This window comes from Suricata suricatta, chromosome 6 (assembly GCF_006229205.1).
Source record: "Suricata suricatta isolate VVHF042 chromosome 6, meerkat_22Aug2017_6uvM2_HiC, whole genome shotgun sequence".
In the NCBI taxonomy this organism is placed as follows: Eukaryota; Metazoa; Chordata; class Mammalia; order Carnivora; family Herpestidae; genus Suricata; species Suricata suricatta.
The window spans coordinates 25,447,336-25,469,111 of NC_043705.1; the positions used below are offsets into that span (position 1 = coordinate 25,447,336).

The following is a 21,776-nucleotide window of genomic DNA, read 5'->3' on the forward strand; positions in this document are numbered from 1 at the left end:
CCATCTTCATCTCCATACACTAGTTCAGTCTAACAGAGGGCCCAGTGGCTTGACCTCTGTTAAACCAGGGCACAGACTGGCTCCAGATCCTGAAGATGCTGGACTCCAAGCTCCCTCTGCAGGATGCTAGGACTATCTGACTTCAAAGAGAGCTTGAGAATCATTTTTACTCTTGGACAAAAGGGATAAAAAGACTATGTAAAGTCACTGGACATGAGTAATCTATACATTGCTATCCATTAAATGAAAGCTACTTGTGAGGAGAAAGAACCTTAAGCAAAGATAATGTGAAAGTCAATCTCAGGCAAAATTCTTTTTATTTACAGCTTTGAGTTATACATTTCACAGGATCATTTATTCTTTCAATGCCATATGGATCCATACCTTTAGGTAAATAAATCAGGAACTCATTGAGCACGGATTTCGTGTTCTGTTCATTGTTGTATTCCCCATGCCAAGGAAAGTGCCTGGCATATTTTAGTGTAGGGAGACCATTAAAAAAAACAAAACAATTAAGTAACATATGTAGCTTGTCAGGTAGAGAAATGCTATATGAAAAGGTTAATAGGGGGAATAGGAATGGGAAAAGTTGTAATTTTAAGTAAAATGGCCATTTATGAGTAAAAATCAGTAAGGAAGTTGTCTTCAACAGTTGGTAAACAATGTTGTGTATAGTAGTAGAGGAATAAAAAGTAGCCAAATCCTGGAAATTCTTTGAAGGTATAGCTGAAAGAATGTAGGGTATGAAAGAAATGGAGAGGTCCAGGATTACTCCAAGGTATTTCTCCTGAGCAAACGGAAGAATGGAGTTGCCCTTACTAAGAAGAGGGTAATATAGAGGAGTAGGAGGGAGTGAGGAAGAGATCAGGATCTTAACTCTGGACATGTTAGGTTTGAGATATCTATCGTATGTTTCAGTGGAGCTGTTGAATGGATGATTGGAAATCTAAGTCTGGAGTTTAGGAGTCAAGTCTGGGTTAGACAGAACTGGCTGATGACTGTCAGTATGTAAATGATATTTAAGACCATGAATATGGATGAGCTCACCAAGGGAGTACACAGAGAAAAGAGGTCTAAGAACTGAGCCCAAATGCTTTTTGATCATTTAAACTACAGAACATTATATCTCCTGCTTTCCCTTTGTTTACAGGGCTCATTAAACCATTATTAAGATAAAGTAATCAGATAAAATAAATTCATAATGACTATTATCCTCTATTCTTCCACATAGCTATAAGCCAATTGGTAATTCTTCCTAGGTCTTCAGGTTTCAAAATTAGGGTAAATAAACTGTTCCTTTTTGGGGCACCCAGGAATGTCAGGTGGTTAGGCATCTGACTGTTTGATTTCTGCTCAGGTCATGATCTCACAGTTTCATGAGTTTGAGCCCTACATTGGCTCTGCACTGATAGTGCAGAGCCTGCTTGAGATTCTCCCTCTTTCTTTGCTCTTCCCCTGCTAGCACTCTCTCTGTCTCTCTCAAAATAAATAAATAAACTTAAAAAATAAACGTTTCTTTTAAAAGAATTTTTTAACATTTATTAATTTTTGAGAAACAGAGAGAGACAAAGCATGAGTGAAGGAGGGATAGAGAGAGAAGGAGACACAGAATCTGAAGCAGGCTCCAGCCTCTGAGCTGTCAGCACAGAGCCCGATGCGGGGCTCGAACTCACAGACTATAAGGTCATGACCTAAGCTGAAGTCAGACACTTAACAGAATGAGCCACCCAGGCGCCCCAATCTGTTCCTATTTTGCCAATGAGATTTTAAAGAAGGGTGGCTCAGTCAGTTACGTGTATGACTTCGGCTCAAGTCATGATCTTGCAATTTGTGGGTTCCAGCCCCACATCCAGCTCTGTGCTGACAGCTCAGAGCCTGGAGCTTGCTTCAGATTCTGTTTCCTCTCTCTCTGCCCCTTCCCTCTCCTCTCAAAAAGAAATGAACATTAAAAAATTAAAAAATAAAATAAAGAAAGGTGCTACATTTATCTGTCTTCTGACAGGTTTCCCACATAACCACTCATAACTAATTGATAGCAAACTACTTCTCAGTGATTGTAGGATGAATGACAATATATTTACACAAGGTTTTTGTTGTTTTGTTTTGGACAAGTTTGAAGACACCACAGCTTTACTAGTTTTATCCTCTTCTCTTTCAGTTTGGCTTTCATCCCACCCATTGTAAGCATACATTTCAGGTCACCTGACCTCACGATTACTTTTTTCAGAGAAGAAGAAAAGTCATTATAATTCTCTGCCTTTACAGCGTTATCTGTTACCATCTTTTCTTAACATTGTAGGAAGAAAATGTAGGCAATTATGAGATTAGCAGGAAGCAGGACATTTTCCTTGCTCCTATATATAGTTTTTATTAAAATGAAAAGAATGATTTTTTGTTGTCATCTTGCAACTTAAGTTTCCTAGATTACCTAAGATTTCTTGATCATTTCTCTATGCAATTCTGCTAGTAGTTTTACTAACATGGGCCAATTTCCATTTAAGATCCTTTAATTTATACTTTGGCAAAGAGTTCACAGAATAAATTATCATTACAATAACCAGAATAAGAACAACGACAACAACAAAAGGTATAGGCCCCTATTTACACATAAGGGAGCAAATTTCTCTCACACATCCATATACTTAGAGATGGTCTTAAGCTAAAAAATGGAAAATCAGGGACATTTTATGTAATATAGAGCAATAGTTTTTTATAATAAATAACGTTTCTTTAAAATTCTTAAGATAGGGGCGCCTGGGTGGCTCAGTCGGTTAAGCCTCTGACTTTGGCTCAGGTCAGATCTCACGTTTGTGGGTTCGAGCCCCGCGTCAGGCTCTGTGCAGACAGCAAGCTCAGAGCCTGGAGCCTGCTTCCTGTTCTGTGTCTCCTTCTCTCTCTGCCCCTCCCCCCTCATGCTCGGTCTCTCTCTGTATCAAAAATAAATAAAACATTAAAAAATTTTTAAATAATAATAAAATTCTTAAGATAAAAGCATACGTTATTCAATAGAACTCCCTTACTAAAATTAGTGACTATAACTCCACTACCAGAACTCAAACTGAGCTTCTGGTTCTAGCCATGATGGAGTAACAGGTACTGGTCTTACCTCAAACAATAATAAACCTGGATAAAACATATAAAACAACTGTTTCAGAGACTAAACAGCAGATAAGGTCAATTTTATCAGAAATATAAAGGCTCTAAATATATATATACCTAATAATAGAGCTTCAAAATGCATAAAGCAACAACTATAGAACAAAAAGGAGAAACAGACAAATCTAAAATTATAGTTGAAAATTTCAATATTCCCTCCTCAGCAACTGATAAAAGAAGTAGACAAAAATCAGTAAAGATATGAAACCTAAATAGAGTATCAACCAATTTGATCTAATTGTCATTTATAGAACACTATATTCAACTTCAACAAAATATATATTTTTAAGAATAATTATTTTCAAGTATACACATTTTTTTTAAGTTTTTTCAACATTCAATAAGATAAACCATATGTTGGGACATAAAACAGGTCTCAGTGGATTTAGAAGAACTAAAATAATATATTCTCTGAAAATTAAATAAAAAATTGATAATAGTAAGTTATTTGGTGGGCGAGAATTCTACCACTGAACCACTAATGCTCACTATAATAGTAAGATATTTGGAACAGACCTAAATAGTTGATAATGGAACAACACATTTCTAAATAAATGGATCAAAAAAGAAATCATAAGGAAATTGGGATATATTTTTAACTGAATGAAATAATACTATTTAAATTTGTGGCATACAGGTAAAACTGAAATTTAAACCTTTAAATGTTCATATTAGAAAAGATGACGGGTGCCTGGGTGGCTAACTAAGTTGGTTAAGTGTCCAACCTCGGCTCAGGTCATGATCTCATGGTTTGCGAGTTCCAGCCCCACGCTGAGCTTTGTGCTGATAGCTTGGAGCCTGGCACCTGCTTTGAATTCTGTTTGTCTGTCTGTCTCACTCTCTCTCTTTGCACATCCCCTTCTCACGCACATGTATTTCTCTCTCTCTGTCTCTGTCTCTCTCTCTCTCAAAAATAAATAAACATTAAAAAAATTTTTTAAAGAAAAGATGAAAAGTCTTAAGTCAAAATAAATAAATATTAAAAATATAATAAACATTAAAAATAAATAAACATTAAAAAAATTTTTTAAAGAAAAAATGAAAAGTCTTAAGTCAATGACCTCAGCTCCACATTTCAGGAGCTAGAAAAATAAAAGTAAATAGAAAAACTGCTTCTTCTACTCATAACACTTCTGACACTACCTAAAATTAGCCCACAGCTTAAGAGCTCAGTCCAAGACTGTCCCTCACTTCAGACTCCAGTCACAAATCTGGACCTCTTCTACTTCTTACCAACTGACTATAAATTAGGAGTTCCCACAACCTCTTTCTTGGGTCTAATAATTTCCTAGAATGGCTCACAGAACTCAGGAAAGTACTTTACTTGTTATTATCAGTTTATTATAAAGTATACAATTCAGAAACAGCCAAATGAAAGACATGCATAGGGAAAAGTATGTGGGGAAGAGTGCAGAGTTTCCATGCCTTTTCTGGGTGCATCATCCTCCCAGGACCTCAATGTATTTACCAAGTGGAAAGCTCCCCAAACCTTTTTGTTTAGGATTTTCATGGGAGTGCCTGGCTCAGTCAGTAGAGCATGCAACTCTTGATCTTGTGGTTGTAAGTGTGAGCCACACGTTGGGGTTGAGACTATCTAAAAATAAAATCTTTTAGGGACACCTGGGTGGCTCATTTGGTTAAGCATCTGACTCTTGATTTTGTTTCAGGTCATGATCTCACAGGTGGTGAGTTCAAGCCATGCATTAAACTCCATGTTTTAACAAAGCCTTCTAGGGATTCTCCCTCTCCCTCTCTCTCTTCCCCTCCCATGCTCACTTGCATGCACACTCTGCCTCCCTCCCATTGTTTGTAATGAATAACAAAAGATGCTCTTCTTGCCCCTATCAATCAGGAAATTACAAGGGTTTTAGGGACTCTGTACCAGGAACAGGTGTAGAAGACCAAATATACATATTTCTTGTATCACAATATCACAAAGAGCAAATTAAACCCAAAATAAACAGAGGAAAAACCAACAAAGATAAATCAATAATAGGGAAAAACAATAGAAATAATCAATGAAACCAAAATTAGTTCTTTGAAAAAATTACTAAAATTGATAAACCTATAGCTAGACTAGACTTACCAAAGAGAGGGAGAGAGAAAACACAAATCACCAATACAATAAATGATAAAGGGGACATCATCATAGATCTTACCAATTTAAAAATGATAACAAGAGAAAAATGACAATGTTACGTCAATAAAATCAGCAACTTTTAAAAAATGTTGTTTTGTTTATTCTTGAGAGAGAGAGTACACACAAGAGAGAAGGAGTCATAGAATCCAAAGCAGGCTCCAGGCTCTGAGCTGTCAGCACAGAGCCCAACGCAGGGCTCAGACCCATGAGTGGTGAGATCATGGAGGTGGGATGCTTAACCAACTGACTCACCTAGGCACCCCTATAAAATCAGCAACTTTGATGAAATGAATAAATTCTTTGAAGGAGGCAAATTACCAAAATCGATAAAAGGAGAAATAATGGATGTGGATATACCTTAAATTGAAGGAAATTGAATTTATATATGAAAATATTTCCACAAAGAAAATTCCAGGCCTTGTTGACCTTTCTAGTGTTTGTTTTTTAAGTTTATTTTAATTTATTTTTGAGAAAGATATAGAGAGCAAGCAGCAGAGGGGCAGAGAGTAGGAGACAGAATCCCAAACAGGCTCCACACTACCAGCACAGAGCCTGACATGGGGCTCAAACTGTGAGATCATGATTTAAGCCAAAATCAAGTCCAATGCTTAACTGAAGTAAGCCACCCCGGTGTTCCCTCCCTGGTGTTTCTAACAAACATTTAAGGAGAAAATAAAATCAATCCTACACAAATCCTTTCAGAAAACAGAGGAAGAGAGAACACTTCCCAACTCATCTATAAAGCAACGTAACATTGACAGAAAAACCAAACAAGTACAATATAAGAAAAAAAGGACTAAAATCCCTCATTAACATAAATGCAAAAATCCTTAATAAAATATTAAGCAACCAAATCCAAAACAAAACATAAAAAGGATCAAGTGAAATTTAATCCTAGGAATGTAAGATTGATTTCACATTCAAACATCAATTAATACAATTCACATTAACATAATAAAGGAGGAAAATCCTAAGAACATCTCAGTTGATATGGGAAAATCATTTAACAAAATTTAACACCTGTTTGAGCAAAGAGAAAGGGAAGGAACCTTCCTCAGTGTAATAAAAGCCATCTACATAAAACCGGTAACTAACATCATACTTAATGGGAAAAAGCTGAATGTTTTCCCTCCAGTATAGGAAAATAGGCAAGGATGTCCATCCACTCTCACTACTTGTGTTCAACATTATGCACATGCCCTAATACTAAGTGCAATAAGGCCAGAAAAACTAATATAAGGCATAAACATTGGCAAGAAATAATTAAGATTATCTTTATCTGTAGATGTTCTGATTGCCTATCTGGGAAATCTTAAGGAATATAAAAAAAAGGGAGGAAGAAAGGAAGGAACAAAACAAAAAAGAGTAAAAGAATTTAAATAACACTTGAAAATCATATAATCTTCAGATATTTTATAAATATTATAAATGCTTTTGCAGCTATAAACATACTTTTAATCACATAAGGGTAAGAACAGCCTTTAAAACAATGGGTCAGATATTTCATTAAGAACTCACTTCAGGAAGCCTGAGCATTCTAGGAAATAAAAGACACTTCACGTTATGTGACTAGCAGAAGGCAGAGATCAGTGTATGTATAGTGTGTGTTGTATGACAGGATGTGTTACCTAGCCAGTAATCATGGCAAGTAAAGAAGCAGGCAGAGAGGTAACTTCCTAACTCTAAGCCAACAGAACTCTTAGAAGAAAACAAAACAGTGAATGGTTTGCTAACGAAACAAAGATGGATGATGCTAATGCAAGATGCAGGGCTGTCCTAATAGCTCATGTTACATTTCCATTGTATATAAAATAAGAGGAAACTTGCCAGTTTGTACTTTAAACATTTAAAAGAAAAGACACTACCAGAAAAAAAATCTGTTCCTTTTCCAATTCTTCCTCTTAAAATGGCTATCCCTACCCTAAAATCAGAAACCAAGCCAGTAAGAACCAGAAATAAGAACTTAACTACAAGCTGCCAAAACCTTGACCATATTAATGTTAAATTATATGTAATAAATGATAAAAATGCTGGTCAAGTGAAAAGAATTCAATGCTTTCCTCAATTTTCATCCTCTTAAATGACCTTCATGATATGTTTAAATGCTGTTCCAGAACGTTTAGTGTGGAACCAAATCCATATTCATGCTTATCAAGAATAATTGTTTGCTCAGAAATGTTTGGTGCTACCAGACATTGGGATCTCGTTTTAGTACACAATTAGAAACTTTTCTTTCTGTAATTATAAAGTTCTGAACCAAAGCTAAGAATGACCATTAATTATACATGACTAAGACAACAGGCCATCAAATAAAATTACATGACTTAATGTAAGTTACAGTTTTATTGGAATGTACCAGTCAGGCAATTTCTATAAAGTAGTTTTTAAATTAAGAAAACATGAATAATTTAAAGATTAATAAATATTTAAAAGTTTAGGTGAATAATACGCATTACTACACAGGATTTATGATATATCTGTAGAATTCTCTAGTCAGCATTTTTTGTACATGTAATATTAATAAAAAGGATTTTTTTAATCCACACAATGATTCTGGGATTCCCTGAATTTTCAGCTGCTGCATTTTCTACTCTACATCTGTCAAGTTCTTCTTCCTTTCAGTTTGTGCATTTCCTGTATTCTAAAAAGTAAATAGAAAACAGGACCTTAATTGAGGAAATGGTGAGTCTTTGGCTAAGGAAATATAGCCACAGATAAGTACTTGTACTTTGCACCTGGGGTTTATTTTATACTGGGGACTAACAAAGTATTCCTCATGATCATCATGAAACAGAACTGAAAGTGGCTTTCACATGGACTTTTTCCTCTCTTGTCTAACTCATCAGCAGTAATTTAAGGTTTCCCTTAGATTATGTTGTCTATTCAATATATGTATGTTGATAAATATATGTATGTTACTATGTAGACTAATTCAGTATTCATTTAAGATGCCTGAAAGAGTTGAATGTGCAACTGGGAAGCACATGGATCTGACTAGATAATTCAAAAACAAGTCGATGGCAGAGCTAAGAACAGAACAAGAAAGTTGCTATATCCTATCTTGCATTTTTAAAAACATATCATACTCTCTTGTGCTCTAAAATAATAAATTACCAATTCAAAATGTAGGACATTTTCTTATCTCTGACATTAATGTATTAAAAGTGTTTGGACTAGCTTTATACGCAATTTCACTCATCAGAAATGCATGTGAATGCCCATGTGAATGGGCAGCACAAATAAATTACAACCATCATTGATTACTTCTCTAATAACTCTGTTTCAGGGTCACTCTCAAGAAGGTCAACTTTTAAGCAGTTCTACACCACCTGAGCAAGAAGGGATTTTTCCCTTCCTATTTATTTATGTATTTTTAAATGAAAGAACTGCCTTAATAGTTCCTTTCTTCCTGCATTGGAATATAATTTTAGTTCTAGAGACTCTTATGGGACAGTGGGATAAAAACATGCATCACGTTACTAGGAGCCTAATACACAAACTCAGGGGCCTAATTTAGTTAGTCATTTGAAGAATGTGTAAAGGGTATTCTTAACATGCTGCAACATCAGTAAGTCACTCAAGTTTAAAACTTTAAAGCCATCGTATTACTTTCCACGATAAACTAAAAAAATGACCATTAATGCCTTTCTTGTTCTATCTAGAAAATAGCTTTTTTTTTTTGCAAAGTGGATTGTAGAGTTCTTAACAAGTTCTAAGCCATAAATAAAGCCTAAGCATCACTTTGAAGCTATATGTAACAGTATTTGATAGCTCTTTAATCCAAATGATGTAGAGATTGAATAGACTTGGTGAAAACACCTCCTATGGTATCAAAGTATCTCTATTTTACTAATTTCTTCAAATTTCCTTAATAAGTATGTGCTAATTTCATCATGAAGTAAAACAATATAATCAATTTATAACATAAGAAACTGATATAAAGAAGTGCTTAACCTTACAAACATGTAGCATAGAAGGCCATTTCTACGATTTAATGCAGTGGGTGATGAGCACAATCCCCTTATCTTTTATTTTTTATTTATTTATTTTTGAGAGACAGAGAAAGTGCGAGCAGAGGAGGGTCAGAGAAAGAGAGAGAGATACAGAATCCAAAGCAGGCTCCAGGCTCAGAGCTAGCTGTCAGTACAGAGCTCGATGCAGGGCTCAAATCCACGAACCAGGAGATCATGACCTGAGAAGAAGCTGGATGCTTAACGGACTGAACCACCCAGGTGCCCCACAATCCCCTTATTTAAAAGAATACTTTAGAGAGTATGCATTTGGATACTGAGAATCTTTAAAGATTTCCAAATAAAATTCAAGACCCTCTCTGGGGGGAGGGGTTGGGATATTTCAACAATATTATCTGAGAGCTAGCTGAGAACAAATCTTTGTGAAAATAGAACTATTGGTGGAAGCAAAGATGGGGGAATAAATTGAAAACAGGAAGAAAGGGGCCTATAATAATACACATAGCATACATAATATTTTCTCTGAGTACCATAGTGTCTAATCACTCAAATGAGGGCTGGTATTAATTACCCCAAAAAATAACCTTTAAAAACTTTTACTAATATGTTTTTTAAGAGAATATAAATCTCTTCCTCAGGCTCAAAGATTACAGAATTTTGAATGTTTATTTAACTTTTCGCAATAACTAAATTTACACATCAAGCCAAGAGTTCAATCAGCACTCCTTACTAAAACTATAAACAAAAAAGTTTTACCTCTTGTTTTTCTTGATTTTTATCCATATTATATAAAGTTGGTATTTTAGATGAATCTGTTTTCTTTGATTCCCTCTTCAGCACTTTTGTCTGTTTAACTTTTGCAAAAATACATGCAACAATGACAATTTGTTATTCTTACCTTGAAATTTTACTTTCCTTTTTAAGAGTTTCTAATAGAAATCCTGATACCCACTAAAGTCAGTTTCTGAATATATTAAAATGCAACCTAACAAATCTTCAGTTGTAATGGTAAAGCATGCCAATCATAAATGATTTGTTTTATAACGTTACAGATAGCCTACCATTATATGCATTAAAGTCTGCATATAATTGTTAAGTGGATCAGATAATTCCTCTTGAATTATATTCTCAAGTACTATATTCTTGCTATTATATTAACTTTTCACAAGGTGTCACTGTTCTTCAAAGAAACAAAACATTTACTCTGCAAAAAAAAAAAAAGTGTTTCATTTTAAGAGCTCAAAACATGTTATAAACCTTAATCTAGTGTACCAGAAGCCAGAAGCATGTGTATTATCATGCTATTATATGGGCAAAAACCATGGAGAAACAAAGGAAACTGATTTACTCCAAGTCAGATACAGAACCAAAATCACTTTCCTTAAACACTGTACTAACATTTCAACAAGACTGAGCTACTGAAAAATGTGCCTTTTAAAGTTTTCTTAATCCTTTTTTAAAAGTATCTCCTTTAAGTCCTACACCTCTTATTTGACTATGAGAAAAAAATTCTCATCAGCTGAAAATATTTTTTACAGCAATCTATTTTCTATCTAAATTACATTATAAATGGAAGTTATCTTACCCCACCAAAAAAAGGTCTTGTAAATGATAACATCTGGAAATCTGTAAAGCTGTGCAACAAATATGTACCTTCCATTCTTTTCATCTCCTTGGACTGTATTGTGAAAGGCAGTTCTGGGAAATGAAATTCCTTCCTGTCAGATCTGGAAAAATTCATCTTTCTTTTGCTTCCATTTGCCATTTGGTCACTTTGACCTGTTTGCTCATTAAATGTACTCTTCTTCATTTGGCTCTAAACAAACAAATAAGTAAGAGTTAATTTGAAAAAGATGTGTAACTTTGAATCATAAGCCTAAAATTGCTAGCCATCTGGAAGGTGATAAGATAGTCATAAAAGGTCTACATTTGCAACGTTATTTAACAATTAAGAAGGAGAATAGAATACCATTAAACATATAAATAGATCAAATTTCAATAAAAGTTTCATGAAGCAGGCTTTTAAAAATATATTGGATAATCTGAGAATAATAGTGTTGATCATGAGAACCATAATTTTAACTTTTAATTTATAATCCTATTCATTGTATTCTGACTTTGATAAATTGCTTCAGTTCATTTTATTAATAATTTATTTTCCATTTATAAAATGATATACTCTGGACACAGGGAAAACCCAAAGGAAAAAAAATTTCCTGAGAACCCAGAACTCTAGAAAATCGTTTGTGGTACCTATTTTTGCTCATTTGGCAAAAGATGACAAAAACTCTGCCAAGGGAATGAACACTCTACGACAATGTAATGTATAGTACCCCATGGTGTGAATATATATTAATGGGCTGAATGACTCACTTGCTCTTACATAGACTTGTGTTGTTTTCAATTTATTATTAATATAAATAACATTATACTTCAATTTTTAATAAGCTACTTCCCTATTTTTTTAATGCTTATTTATTTTTGAGAGAGTGTGTGTATGTGTGAACAGGGGAGGGGCAGAATGGGAGGGAGACACAGAATCTGAAGCAGGCTCCAGGCTCTGAACTGTCAGCACAGAGCCTGAAATGGGGCTCAAACTCATGAATAGCGAGATCATGACTTGAGCTGAAGTTGGACGTTTAACTGACTGAACCACCCAGGTGCCCCACTGATTATATTTTTCTAGTGAAAAATCTGATGTGTCTATTTGGTGATTGCCTTTAATCTTAAAATAATATATTAAAAACATTTTGGGGAGAGTAAAAGACCAAAAAGTCTCATGCCTTTTGTTTTGAAGATTTTTTAAAGTAATCTCTACATTCAATGTGGGGCTCGAATTCACATGCTTTTCTGACTGAGATAGCCAGATACCCCAAGTCTTGTTACTTTTAAGGGTGAAAATCTTTTTTGTGCGAGTCACACATTAAATACACAAGTCAAATTATAAGAAATTAACTAAAACTGTGAAAGCACTAAGGAAATGATGGCCTATTTTCATCTGAGGAGGAAAAAAAAAGCTAAAAGCATATTTTTTAAAATGCTGGAGTCCTAAAGATAGAAAAAAAGGCTTTAATGGGGAGGGAGCCAAGGATAAAGTTAAAAGAGGCCATGTTTTAACAACTAGGTTCTTGCCGTACTTGAGTGGGTCCTGCATCCTCTTGCCTGCTATTAGACACAACCTGTCCAGTAGACTGTGAAGAAGTACGTCTCTTTTTTGCTCTTTCAGTCAACCTGTTATTACAAAATGAAGGCAAAGTTACTAGAACTCCCCAAAACTACTACTGCTTTAGCTTCAGTAATGAAGTGATATCATGGCAGTCTCCAGTTTGAATACTGAGTACTTACTACTCAGTAAATGCAGTTGCCATTGTGTAAGTGCCAACTGCTCTAAGTAGGTGAAAACAGAGCAGAGAACAACTTGCTCATGGCTAACATCAGTGGTGACAACCATGTTGTGGGGTCACTCCAGCTGGCCTACGTGGTCCCTTGTATTTGTTCTAAATCTGGATCTCTCAATGACTAGTTTCTGAATTTCTGAGCTTGCTGTCCAAGGCTGGCTTACAACCATGGTTATTGCAACTAGGGCTTTGGGGTCCTCTCCAGAACAAATGGGCTCTTCCTGTTTGTAGACTGTGGTACCCTTAGACTGACACAGAAACGTCCACTGGCCCACCTCTGCAGACCACTGAGCTTCACGACTTAAGAGTCCAAACCAGCTGGCTAGTATAGGCTTGGGATGCTGAATATAGTCTCCTTCCTAATCCAGATTCATGGTAGTTCCCCTAAATCTAAAGACTTTTTTTATTTTATTTTATTTTATTTTATTTTATTTTATTTTATTTGAGAGAGAGAGAGAGAGAGAGAGAATCCTAAGCAGGCTCCATACTTAGTGTGGAGCCTGATGCAGGGCTTAATCTCATGACCTTGAGAGCATGGCCTAAGCCAAAATCAAGAGTTGGACACCCAACCAACGGAGCCACCTAGGCACCCCTTCCTAATTTAAAACAGGCCCTGATGCCTTACTAAATAGACCCTTGCTATACATCACACTGCCAGACTTATAATACCAGTCTTTCAGTCTGTAACAGTAAATCTATGACTGGCCCAATAGGTTATTTTCCTCCCCAAATACTTGTCATCAAGGCTATTTGACTATAAATGATTATTTTCAACTCTTCTTTCTCCATTTAGGAAATCTGCTATGATACAGAAAAAAAAGCTTACTTTGTTATACCAAGGCACATCAATTCTAGATCCTAGATCATATCACCCTTTTCTTCTTCAAATGGGAAGAAATTATTCTGAGGGTCTTTTTTCTTTTTTAAAGCAGGGGCGCCTGGGTGGCTCAGTCAGTGAAGCCTCCGGCTTCGGCTCAGGTCAGATCTCACGTTCGTGGGTTTGAGCCCCGCATCAGGCTCTGTGCTGACAGCCAGCTCAGAGCCTGGAGCCTGCTTCAGATTCTGTGTCTCCCTCTCTCTCTGCCCCTCCCCCTCTCATGCTCTGTCTCTCTCTGTATCAAAAAATAAATAAAACATTTAAAAAAAAAGTTTAAAAGCAGGGTTTTTCCAAAAGGCATTAGTGAAAACTTAAACACCTATATAGGCAAGAAAAGTTAATTTATTCTATTGCATTCTTAAGAAACACTCAGTAATGACCTATTATTATAATTTCAATATATCCTCAAATTTAGTTTATATACAAATACTATGAACTTGATTCCTTGAAATACCTTTATATAGGAACACTGTATCACTTAGGTTCATTTCCTTCTGTCTTTTTTCTGACACAACTCACCTTGAGTTGGAGTGGGAAAGATCTGAATTGGGATTTGAAGCCACCAAATTACTGGTAGTTAGATTGATAGGTGGCATCATCATACTACCTCCAGCGTGTGGGTCATCTTTCATTCCAGTAGAGTTAGTGCTGGCATTGACAGGGTTGGGTACTTCATTGATTAGAGGTTTTGTGTGTTGAGACATAGTATGAGCGTTTTCAGTTGCATCCTGTTGACAATGTCCACCTTCACACTCTGTTTTTTTTGACTCTAAGATATCTCCTTTTCTTCCTTTGACTTTGATAACGCTGACTTTGATCTCCTTGAGCTTTTTTTCTTTTTCCATTTCCTGGAATAGGAAACAGTGAAACACCCAAAATCTGAGTCAGAAGAACAGTTACTTTTATCATTAAAGTGCTATGTATAATACAATTATACTGACCAGAAAGTGAATAGTCTTTACCTTTCCCAAAACTGAACTACTTAGCAGTGTATTGGTAGTTGTTTTTCTTTCATTTTTCTTAAATTCATTTTCTTTAGAATTCTCTTTTGGCTTTATGAATGAATTGACTTTTGCTTCTTGTAGTAATTTAGCTCTCAGTTCTGGTATGAATCTGATAAAACAAGCAATTATCAATCAATAATCTTTTATTTATATAAGGTATTTTATCTTTAATGGGCCAGTTAATTAATTTACATACCAGCTACAGCATAAATAAGTTATCAAAAATGCATTTGTGCCAAGAGATGGTACAATATTTATTTAATACAAATTGCTTCCTGGTAAAGATAAATCTCCCAAAAATTTTGGCACTGGAATTTACTATATAAAATTTTTACAAAATGGGTTTATATGAATTAGATTGTTCTTATGATGCAAGCTTTACTCAATAAAATTATTTTTAAATTTTTTAATAAATATATTATTCTTTCCAAGGGAAACTCAAGCCATTTTGTCCTTTTTGTGGTTCTTTAAAGTAACAGTGCTTTAAAAATGAACTAGTTTCTGAAATCTTACTCTAAATATTTTTAATACAAAATGTAACAGAATACATCAATACTGAAAGGTGATCATTTTTGTTTTAGTTTGATTTTTTTATGTTACTTATTTTTTAATGGAAAATCCATTCACATGGCTCAAAATTCAAAGGCTGTATTGAAAAGTCTCCTTCCTACCCCACCCCTAAGTCGTACAGTTCCCCACCCTGAAGCAGCTATTATTATCACTTTGGGGAAATTCTATTTTATTTATTTTTTTTAATGTATCTACACACAGTTGGGGCTTGAACTCACCCCCCCAGATCAAAAGTCACATGCTCCACCAACTGAGCCAGCCAAGTGTCTCCTAGTTTGTGGAAATTTTAAAATACCATTCCGTGGGGCGCCTGGGTGGCTTAGTTGGTTAAGCGTCTGACTTCAGCTCAGGTCATGATCTCACAGTTCATGGGTTCGAGCCTAGCATCAGGCTCTGTGCTGACAGCACAGTACTGAATACTAGTACTTACATACTAGGATTTTAGCATGATGGGGTGAAAGTTCTTGCATTCCAATGATCAAATTCTCATAAAATGTTGGAAGTGACCTCTTCCTTGCACAGAACCTTGTGCAATGCAAAGGAGTTTTGACAGAAGTATATTTTCTTATTCAGCCAAATGAATCACACTGTTTATTTTCTTCATCTCTTCACACTCCTCTTTACTAGACATGTGCCCTACACAGCCCTGGCAAGATTGGGCTCACCTAGGGAAGAATTTACTCATGGAATGGTATTTTATTTATTTATTTTTATTAAAATTTTTTTTAACATTTATTTTTGAGAGACAGAGTGAGACAGTGTGATCAGGGGAGGGGCAGAAAGAGAGGGGGACACAGCATCTGAAGCAGGCTCCAGGCTCTGAGCACAGAGCCTGACATGGGGCTTGAACTCACAAACGGTGAGATTAAGACCTGAGCCAAAGTTGGAGGCCTAACCGACTGAGCCACCCAGGAGTCCCTATATTAAAATTCTTAAAAATGCTTAAAGTTCTAATTATTCTAAAGGATTCTCTCCTCTTTGCCTTTTTCTATTTTCGTCTGTCTTCAATGGCAATTCCCGGGACTTCCCATGTCTAATCTTAAACCCACCACATTTTCAAATGAAGTCCATATTTTCTGACCTCACATCCAAAGATCAACTGAATGACTCTGCAATTAAATTGTTTTTAAAAATCTTCTTTCAAAGCCCAAATAGAAAATGGTGGAGGGTTTTGTTTTGTTTTGTTTTGTTTTAAGAAATGCAGCCGAGTGGCGAGTGGCGCCTGGGTGGCTCAGTCAGTTGAGCATCCGGCTTCAGCTCAGGTCATGATCTCACAGTTTGTGGGTTCGGGCCTGTATCAGGCTCTGTGCTGACAGCTAGCTCAGAGCCTGGAGCCTGCTTCAGATTCTGTATCTCCCTCCCTCTCTGACCCTCCCCTGTTCGTGCTGTCTCTCTCTGTCTCTCAAAAACAAATAAAAAATCATTAAAAAAAAAAAAAGTACAGTCAATTTATAAATCTACACTGTCATAATATATTATTTATACAATATTTGACACAGAAGGGCTAAAGGCATGGTCCCTATGTTCCAGGAACTTCCACTTTGGTAAGAAGAATATGACAACAGCACTGCAATAGAGAATAAATAAAGCAGAGGAAAAAAGTCATTTGGGAAGTAAATGCGAACTATCATATATAGATCAGAGAAGCTGTCTGAAGAGGAAAAACCGGACTATTCTGAGTCAGAGGTCCAAATGGGAATAAAGTTAAACAGTATTGATTGTTTATTTACTACTATCTTCTTGCCTACGGTTGTCATTGAAAATGCATATAAAGAGCTTAGCACACTGCCTAGGACATGGTAACTGCAATGAGTGTTAACTACAATTCTTTTTATTAGACTTTTCATCATAACACCAGTGAGCCTACCATGTACCTAGTCAATAGAGGGACTCAGTAAAGTTTTTCGTATATTGAATCTTGTGTGTGTATAACATGAACCTATGCAGCAATTCTCATGCTAGTAAAATTTCCTAATATAAAACACTATACAGTCCACACTTACTCAACATGCTTACTTTTCTATAAATCCATCTCTAGTAAAATATTCATGATGCAAAAGATCAGTAGATGAAGTCCTCTCAGCAGGATCAATTTGTAAACAAGCCTAGAAAATGAAAAAAAGATTCTAATGTTAAGTAAGTTCCTAACAGGGCTCTATAAGGTAAAACTTAAACTTACTTACTAATTACCCAGAGCTAAAAAGCTTCTTAAAAAGATGGAATTCGACCTTAGGAATTTCTGACAGTGAGTTCTGACCATTTATTTCCCTAAGAAATTTGTACTTGCAAAGCATTATTATGGGTTAAATGTCCTATGATTCTAGCCAAAACAGAAGTCAGTTTGTTACAGTTGAAATTAGCGGAAATTAATCAGTTCTTTTTGATCCTCTTACCAGCACTGTAAGGTGAAAAGTTCATGGATTATTATTTCCCTTTTGCAGAGCTAGAAGCATAATTAGTGATTTACCATATGAGGATTTTAACTCATATTGTCTGAATCCTAATCCAGGGCTCTTTCTATGGCATAATATGATTTCACAAACATTCAACCCCTTCAATAATCCATTATGAGAACAGCTCTTTTCTGTTACCCTATCCTGAGAATATTTCAACTGAATAGACATTTTAGAAAAACCCCACAAAACAAAAATAGGTGGCAGAAGTAAGAGTTTTAAAAATAAGTTGAGGGGCGCCCAGGTGGCTCAGTTGGTAGGGCATCCAACTTTGGCTATAGTCATGATCTCATGGTTCATAGGTTTGAGCCGCATGTCGTGCCCTGTGCTGGCAGCTCAGAGGCTGGAGCCTGCTTCAGATTCTGTGTCTCCCTCTCTGCCCCTCCCCTGCTCTCTCTCTCTAATACAAATAAATATTTTTTTTATTTTGAAAAATTATTTAAAAATAAGTTGAACATAATAAATGTATATATAGTTGTAAATACAAGATATTTTTAACCAAAATATTAAAGATAGAATTTGAATAAAACCCATTTGCACTGGGGCGCCTGGGTAGTTCAGTTGGTTAAGCGTCTGGCTTTGGCCCAGGTCATGATCTCACAGTTTGTGGGTTTGAACACCCCGTCAGGCTCTGTGCTGACAGCTAGCTCAGAACCTGGAGTCTGCTTTAGATTTTGTATCTCCCTCTCTCTCTGACGCTTGCCTGCTCGTGCTGTCTCTCTCTGTCTCTCAAAAAAAACCCAAAACCCACTTGCATTATAATTTTCACTCCTCCTTCAAAAGAAAGCAAAGCATAACAATAATCGGTAATTTATTGATGTTTACTGTGTGCCACACAATACTCTATGCAGCTTTTTCCTATTACTCGATCCCAGCAGCAACCCTACAAGGTACATATTATTATTATTCCCGTTGTACAGATAAGGAGACTGAGACCCAGAGAAATCAATTTGTCTAAGATCTAAAAAATAAAAGGAGAATTAAATCCAAGGTAATTGAATGTAGTGTTACCTTTTTGTTTATGTCTAAATACTTATGTTTAAAGTAATTCATGAAAAAAGTCGTAAAGATCTGCTATTCAATAATATGGATACAGCTACCAGTGCTATACTATACATTTTGAAATTTGGTAAGAGAGTAGATTTCATATTATGGGTCTTTTACCACAATAAAAATACACTGAGTCACAAATCAAAATTGAATTCATTATCAACTTTATGATGTGGGAATATCCATACTCTTAAAACTGCAACTGGTTAAAAATATGTGCTTATTTAAGAATATAATAGTAATCCATCAATAAAACTTATTAAGAAAAATGTAAAAACGTCTGCCCAAGTCATAGCCTATTAGAGGTAGACTAAATTAGTCCTTCTCTGAATAATGTAATTAGAAAAGTTAAGTCCATGACCTAGTTTGGAAAATGTGAAATATGATACTTTGAGAAAGAGACTGGCAGTTTCTTTAAAAATCAAACATACACACACCTTAAACCCACCCACCATTCCACTCTTAGATATTTACTCAAGAGAATAAAAATATACATCTACACAAAGCCATGTACATGAATGTTCATGGTAATTTTATTTGTAGTAGCCAAAAACAGGAAACAACCCAAAACAGGGGAATAGATTAATAATAGTTACAGATCCATACAACAGACTACTACCCAGCAATGGAAAGGAATCAACTACTGATACACACAAAGACACAAATGAATCTCTCAACCATAATGCTGAGTTAAAGGGTACACACTACGTAATTCCAAGTGTATATGTTCTAGAAAACATACACTAGTCTACAGGAACATAAAGCAACTCAGAGGTTGTCTGAGAACTGAAATGGTGGGAAAGATGGATTGTAAAAGGACAAGAGGACATTGTGGAGGGTGATGGAAATGTTAGATATCTTGATAGTGGTGGTGATTTCATAGGTGTATACACCTACCAAAATTCATCAAATTGCACATTTTAAATATGTGTAGTTTACTGTACAAAAATTATACCACAATAAAGTTGTTTACAAAATTTAAATCTAGGAAATGACACATGTTTTGCCCAAATATTAAAATGTATTTTAAAGTTACAATAATTGAGGCACTGCTTCTGGTTCTGTGTCTCCTTCTCTCTCTGCCCCGCCCCCTCTCATGCTCTGTCTCTCTCTGTATCAAAAATAAATAAAACATTAAAAAAATTTTTTTTAATTTTAAAATAATTAGAAAGTGCTATACAGTATAATGTTTTTGTTTTCTCCAAATTCAGGGTGAATTTACAGAATTAAAACTGCAGCTACCAAAGCCTTGAAGATATCTTAGCATACCAGTGTACAAGGAACAGATCCCTAACTTGGGTAGACTGGCTGTTAAAAGGTGATGATAAAGATGGTTAGTCCTTTGGATTTTTCCAGTTTATCCCTAATTATGATTACAATTGGGGTAAACTAAAAATAATGGACAGGATCATCCTAGGGAGCTTTCAGTTTTATAATATATGAGTTTTAATTTCTCTGAACTAAAGACATAAAAAGAGGAACATAGTAACTGTTAACAGATCACATTACGAATCCTTTTGGAATTTCATTAAAGTAATACTCTAAAACTATATTATAATTTATCCAAATGTCCCCCAAAATATCCTTAATTTTTAACATACATGAACCATATCTGCCAACAATCCATTTAGCCTTGGGTATTTTTTTCTTGCATCTTTGGGGTGTTGAACTTGAGGAAGGACCACCCCAGCAAAAATTGGACTCTTGCAAAAAATATTCTGTAAATGAGGTGTCAAATTGCCTGGAAAGAAAAAAATATGAATATAAGAAAGCAAAGGAATTAATCCAAAATCAAAATAAATAAATTGCCATGTGGTCTGCATTAAACTACTAAAAAGGGAGAATAACAATTATATTCTTTTAATTTTTTAAGGTTGAACAAGGTACTGTCTGAATACAGCATAGAAGTTAGTAAGTTTCCCCAGTAATCTGTTGATAGAATGTAGGCAGTAGAACATTTTAAACCACCAGGTTTGTTTTCTTTTTCCCAATTATAAGGTATAATATATGATGCTATCAGGAAAAGCATAAACTTGTACATATTTCCCTATGGGTATCTAAACAGTTTAGCTAACAAGTGTGTTCATAAGCAAAGCCTTATTCAAAACAGCTAAAATATCTAAATTATTTAGAAAGAGAAATATTGCAAAGAAGAAACATGGAGTAGTAGTAGAATGGAAAGAACTATAAACAGGAGTGGAGAAAGCTAAGTTCCAGTGCCAGTTTTGCTATAACTAGTTCTGTGACCTTGGGTAAATCTCTTTTCTTTCTATGCCTCAGTTTCCTTATCCATAAAAGGACAAAAGTGATCCTATCACCTCTAGAGATTTTTTTTCTAACATTAATCTAATAACCAGAACTTTAAAGATGACCCAAAAAAGTTTGATGCTTTAAGACTCTGAACTGTATCTTTAATTGATATCTATCCAGATTTCATTATTTTTATAGTTGCTCACAGTACCTTCCTCATGGTTCTGTAATTACATGTTTACGTATACCTTCTCTACACAAAAGGGGCTCCTCAAACTCCTCACTCAAAAATATATAAAAAAACCAAACCATTGAAATGCCACAAGCAAGGCTAACCATCAAAATGTTTAGGTAGTCAAGGCAGATCATCATAATTCAGCTCTCATCAAGTGTATTTTTAATCCTTTTTAAGTTATTTCATAAACTTTAATTTTTATTTATTTTTGAGAGTGAGACAGAGACAGAGAGTGAGCAGGGGAAGGAGAGAGAGAGGAAGACACAGAATCTGAAGCAGGCTCTAGGCTCTGAGCCATCACCTCAGAGCCCGCCACAGGGCTTGAACTCACATACTGCGAAATCATTACCTGAGCTGAAGTCGGACGCTTTATCAACTGAGCCACGAAGGCACCCCTCATAAAATGCATTTTTAAATAAGTTATTTAGCTATCTGGTTATCTATTATGGCTAAAAATAAGTAAATAAATAAAAATAAAAAAGTTTTCTAGTAAGTAACTTTCTATGCTAACAGCTCAGAGCCTGGAGCCTGCTTCAGGTTCTATCTCCCCCGCCTTCTCTGCCCCTGCCATGATCATGCTCTGTCCCTCTCTGTTTCTCAATAATAAACAAGTGTTTAAAAATTTTTTTTAAATAAATAAATAAAGTCCTCTTTCAGATATGCAAATATTTG

At 35.3% G+C, this 21,776-nt stretch overlaps 1 protein-coding gene across 2 annotated transcripts in view; it reads right to left on the reverse strand.

The window, feature by feature from the left end:
* CDKL3 (cyclin dependent kinase like 3) overlaps positions 1–21,776 on the reverse strand; it is a 97,380-nt gene that overhangs the window by 41,425 nt on the left and 34,179 nt on the right. The window contains exons 6-13 of one of the 2 annotated variants that reach the window (XM_029942426.1): positions 20,221–20,360; positions 17,133–17,221; positions 14,484–14,655; positions 14,062–14,390; positions 12,405–12,498; positions 10,921–11,083; positions 10,024–10,121; positions 7,621–7,937 (exon numbers count right to left, since the gene is read on the reverse strand). In XM_029942426.1, coding sequence (XP_029798286.1) covers positions 7,884–7,937; positions 10,024–10,121; positions 10,921–11,083; positions 12,405–12,498; positions 14,062–14,390; positions 14,484–14,655; positions 17,133–17,221; positions 20,221–20,360 — 1,139 coding nt within the window. In that variant the 3' untranslated portion in view covers positions 7,621–7,883. Of the gene's footprint in view, positions 1–7,620; positions 7,938–10,023; positions 10,122–10,920; positions 11,084–12,404; positions 12,499–14,061; positions 14,391–14,483; positions 14,656–17,132; positions 17,222–20,220; positions 20,361–21,776 lie in introns of those variants that run through there. The other variant, XM_029942427.1, reaches the window with a different exon arrangement.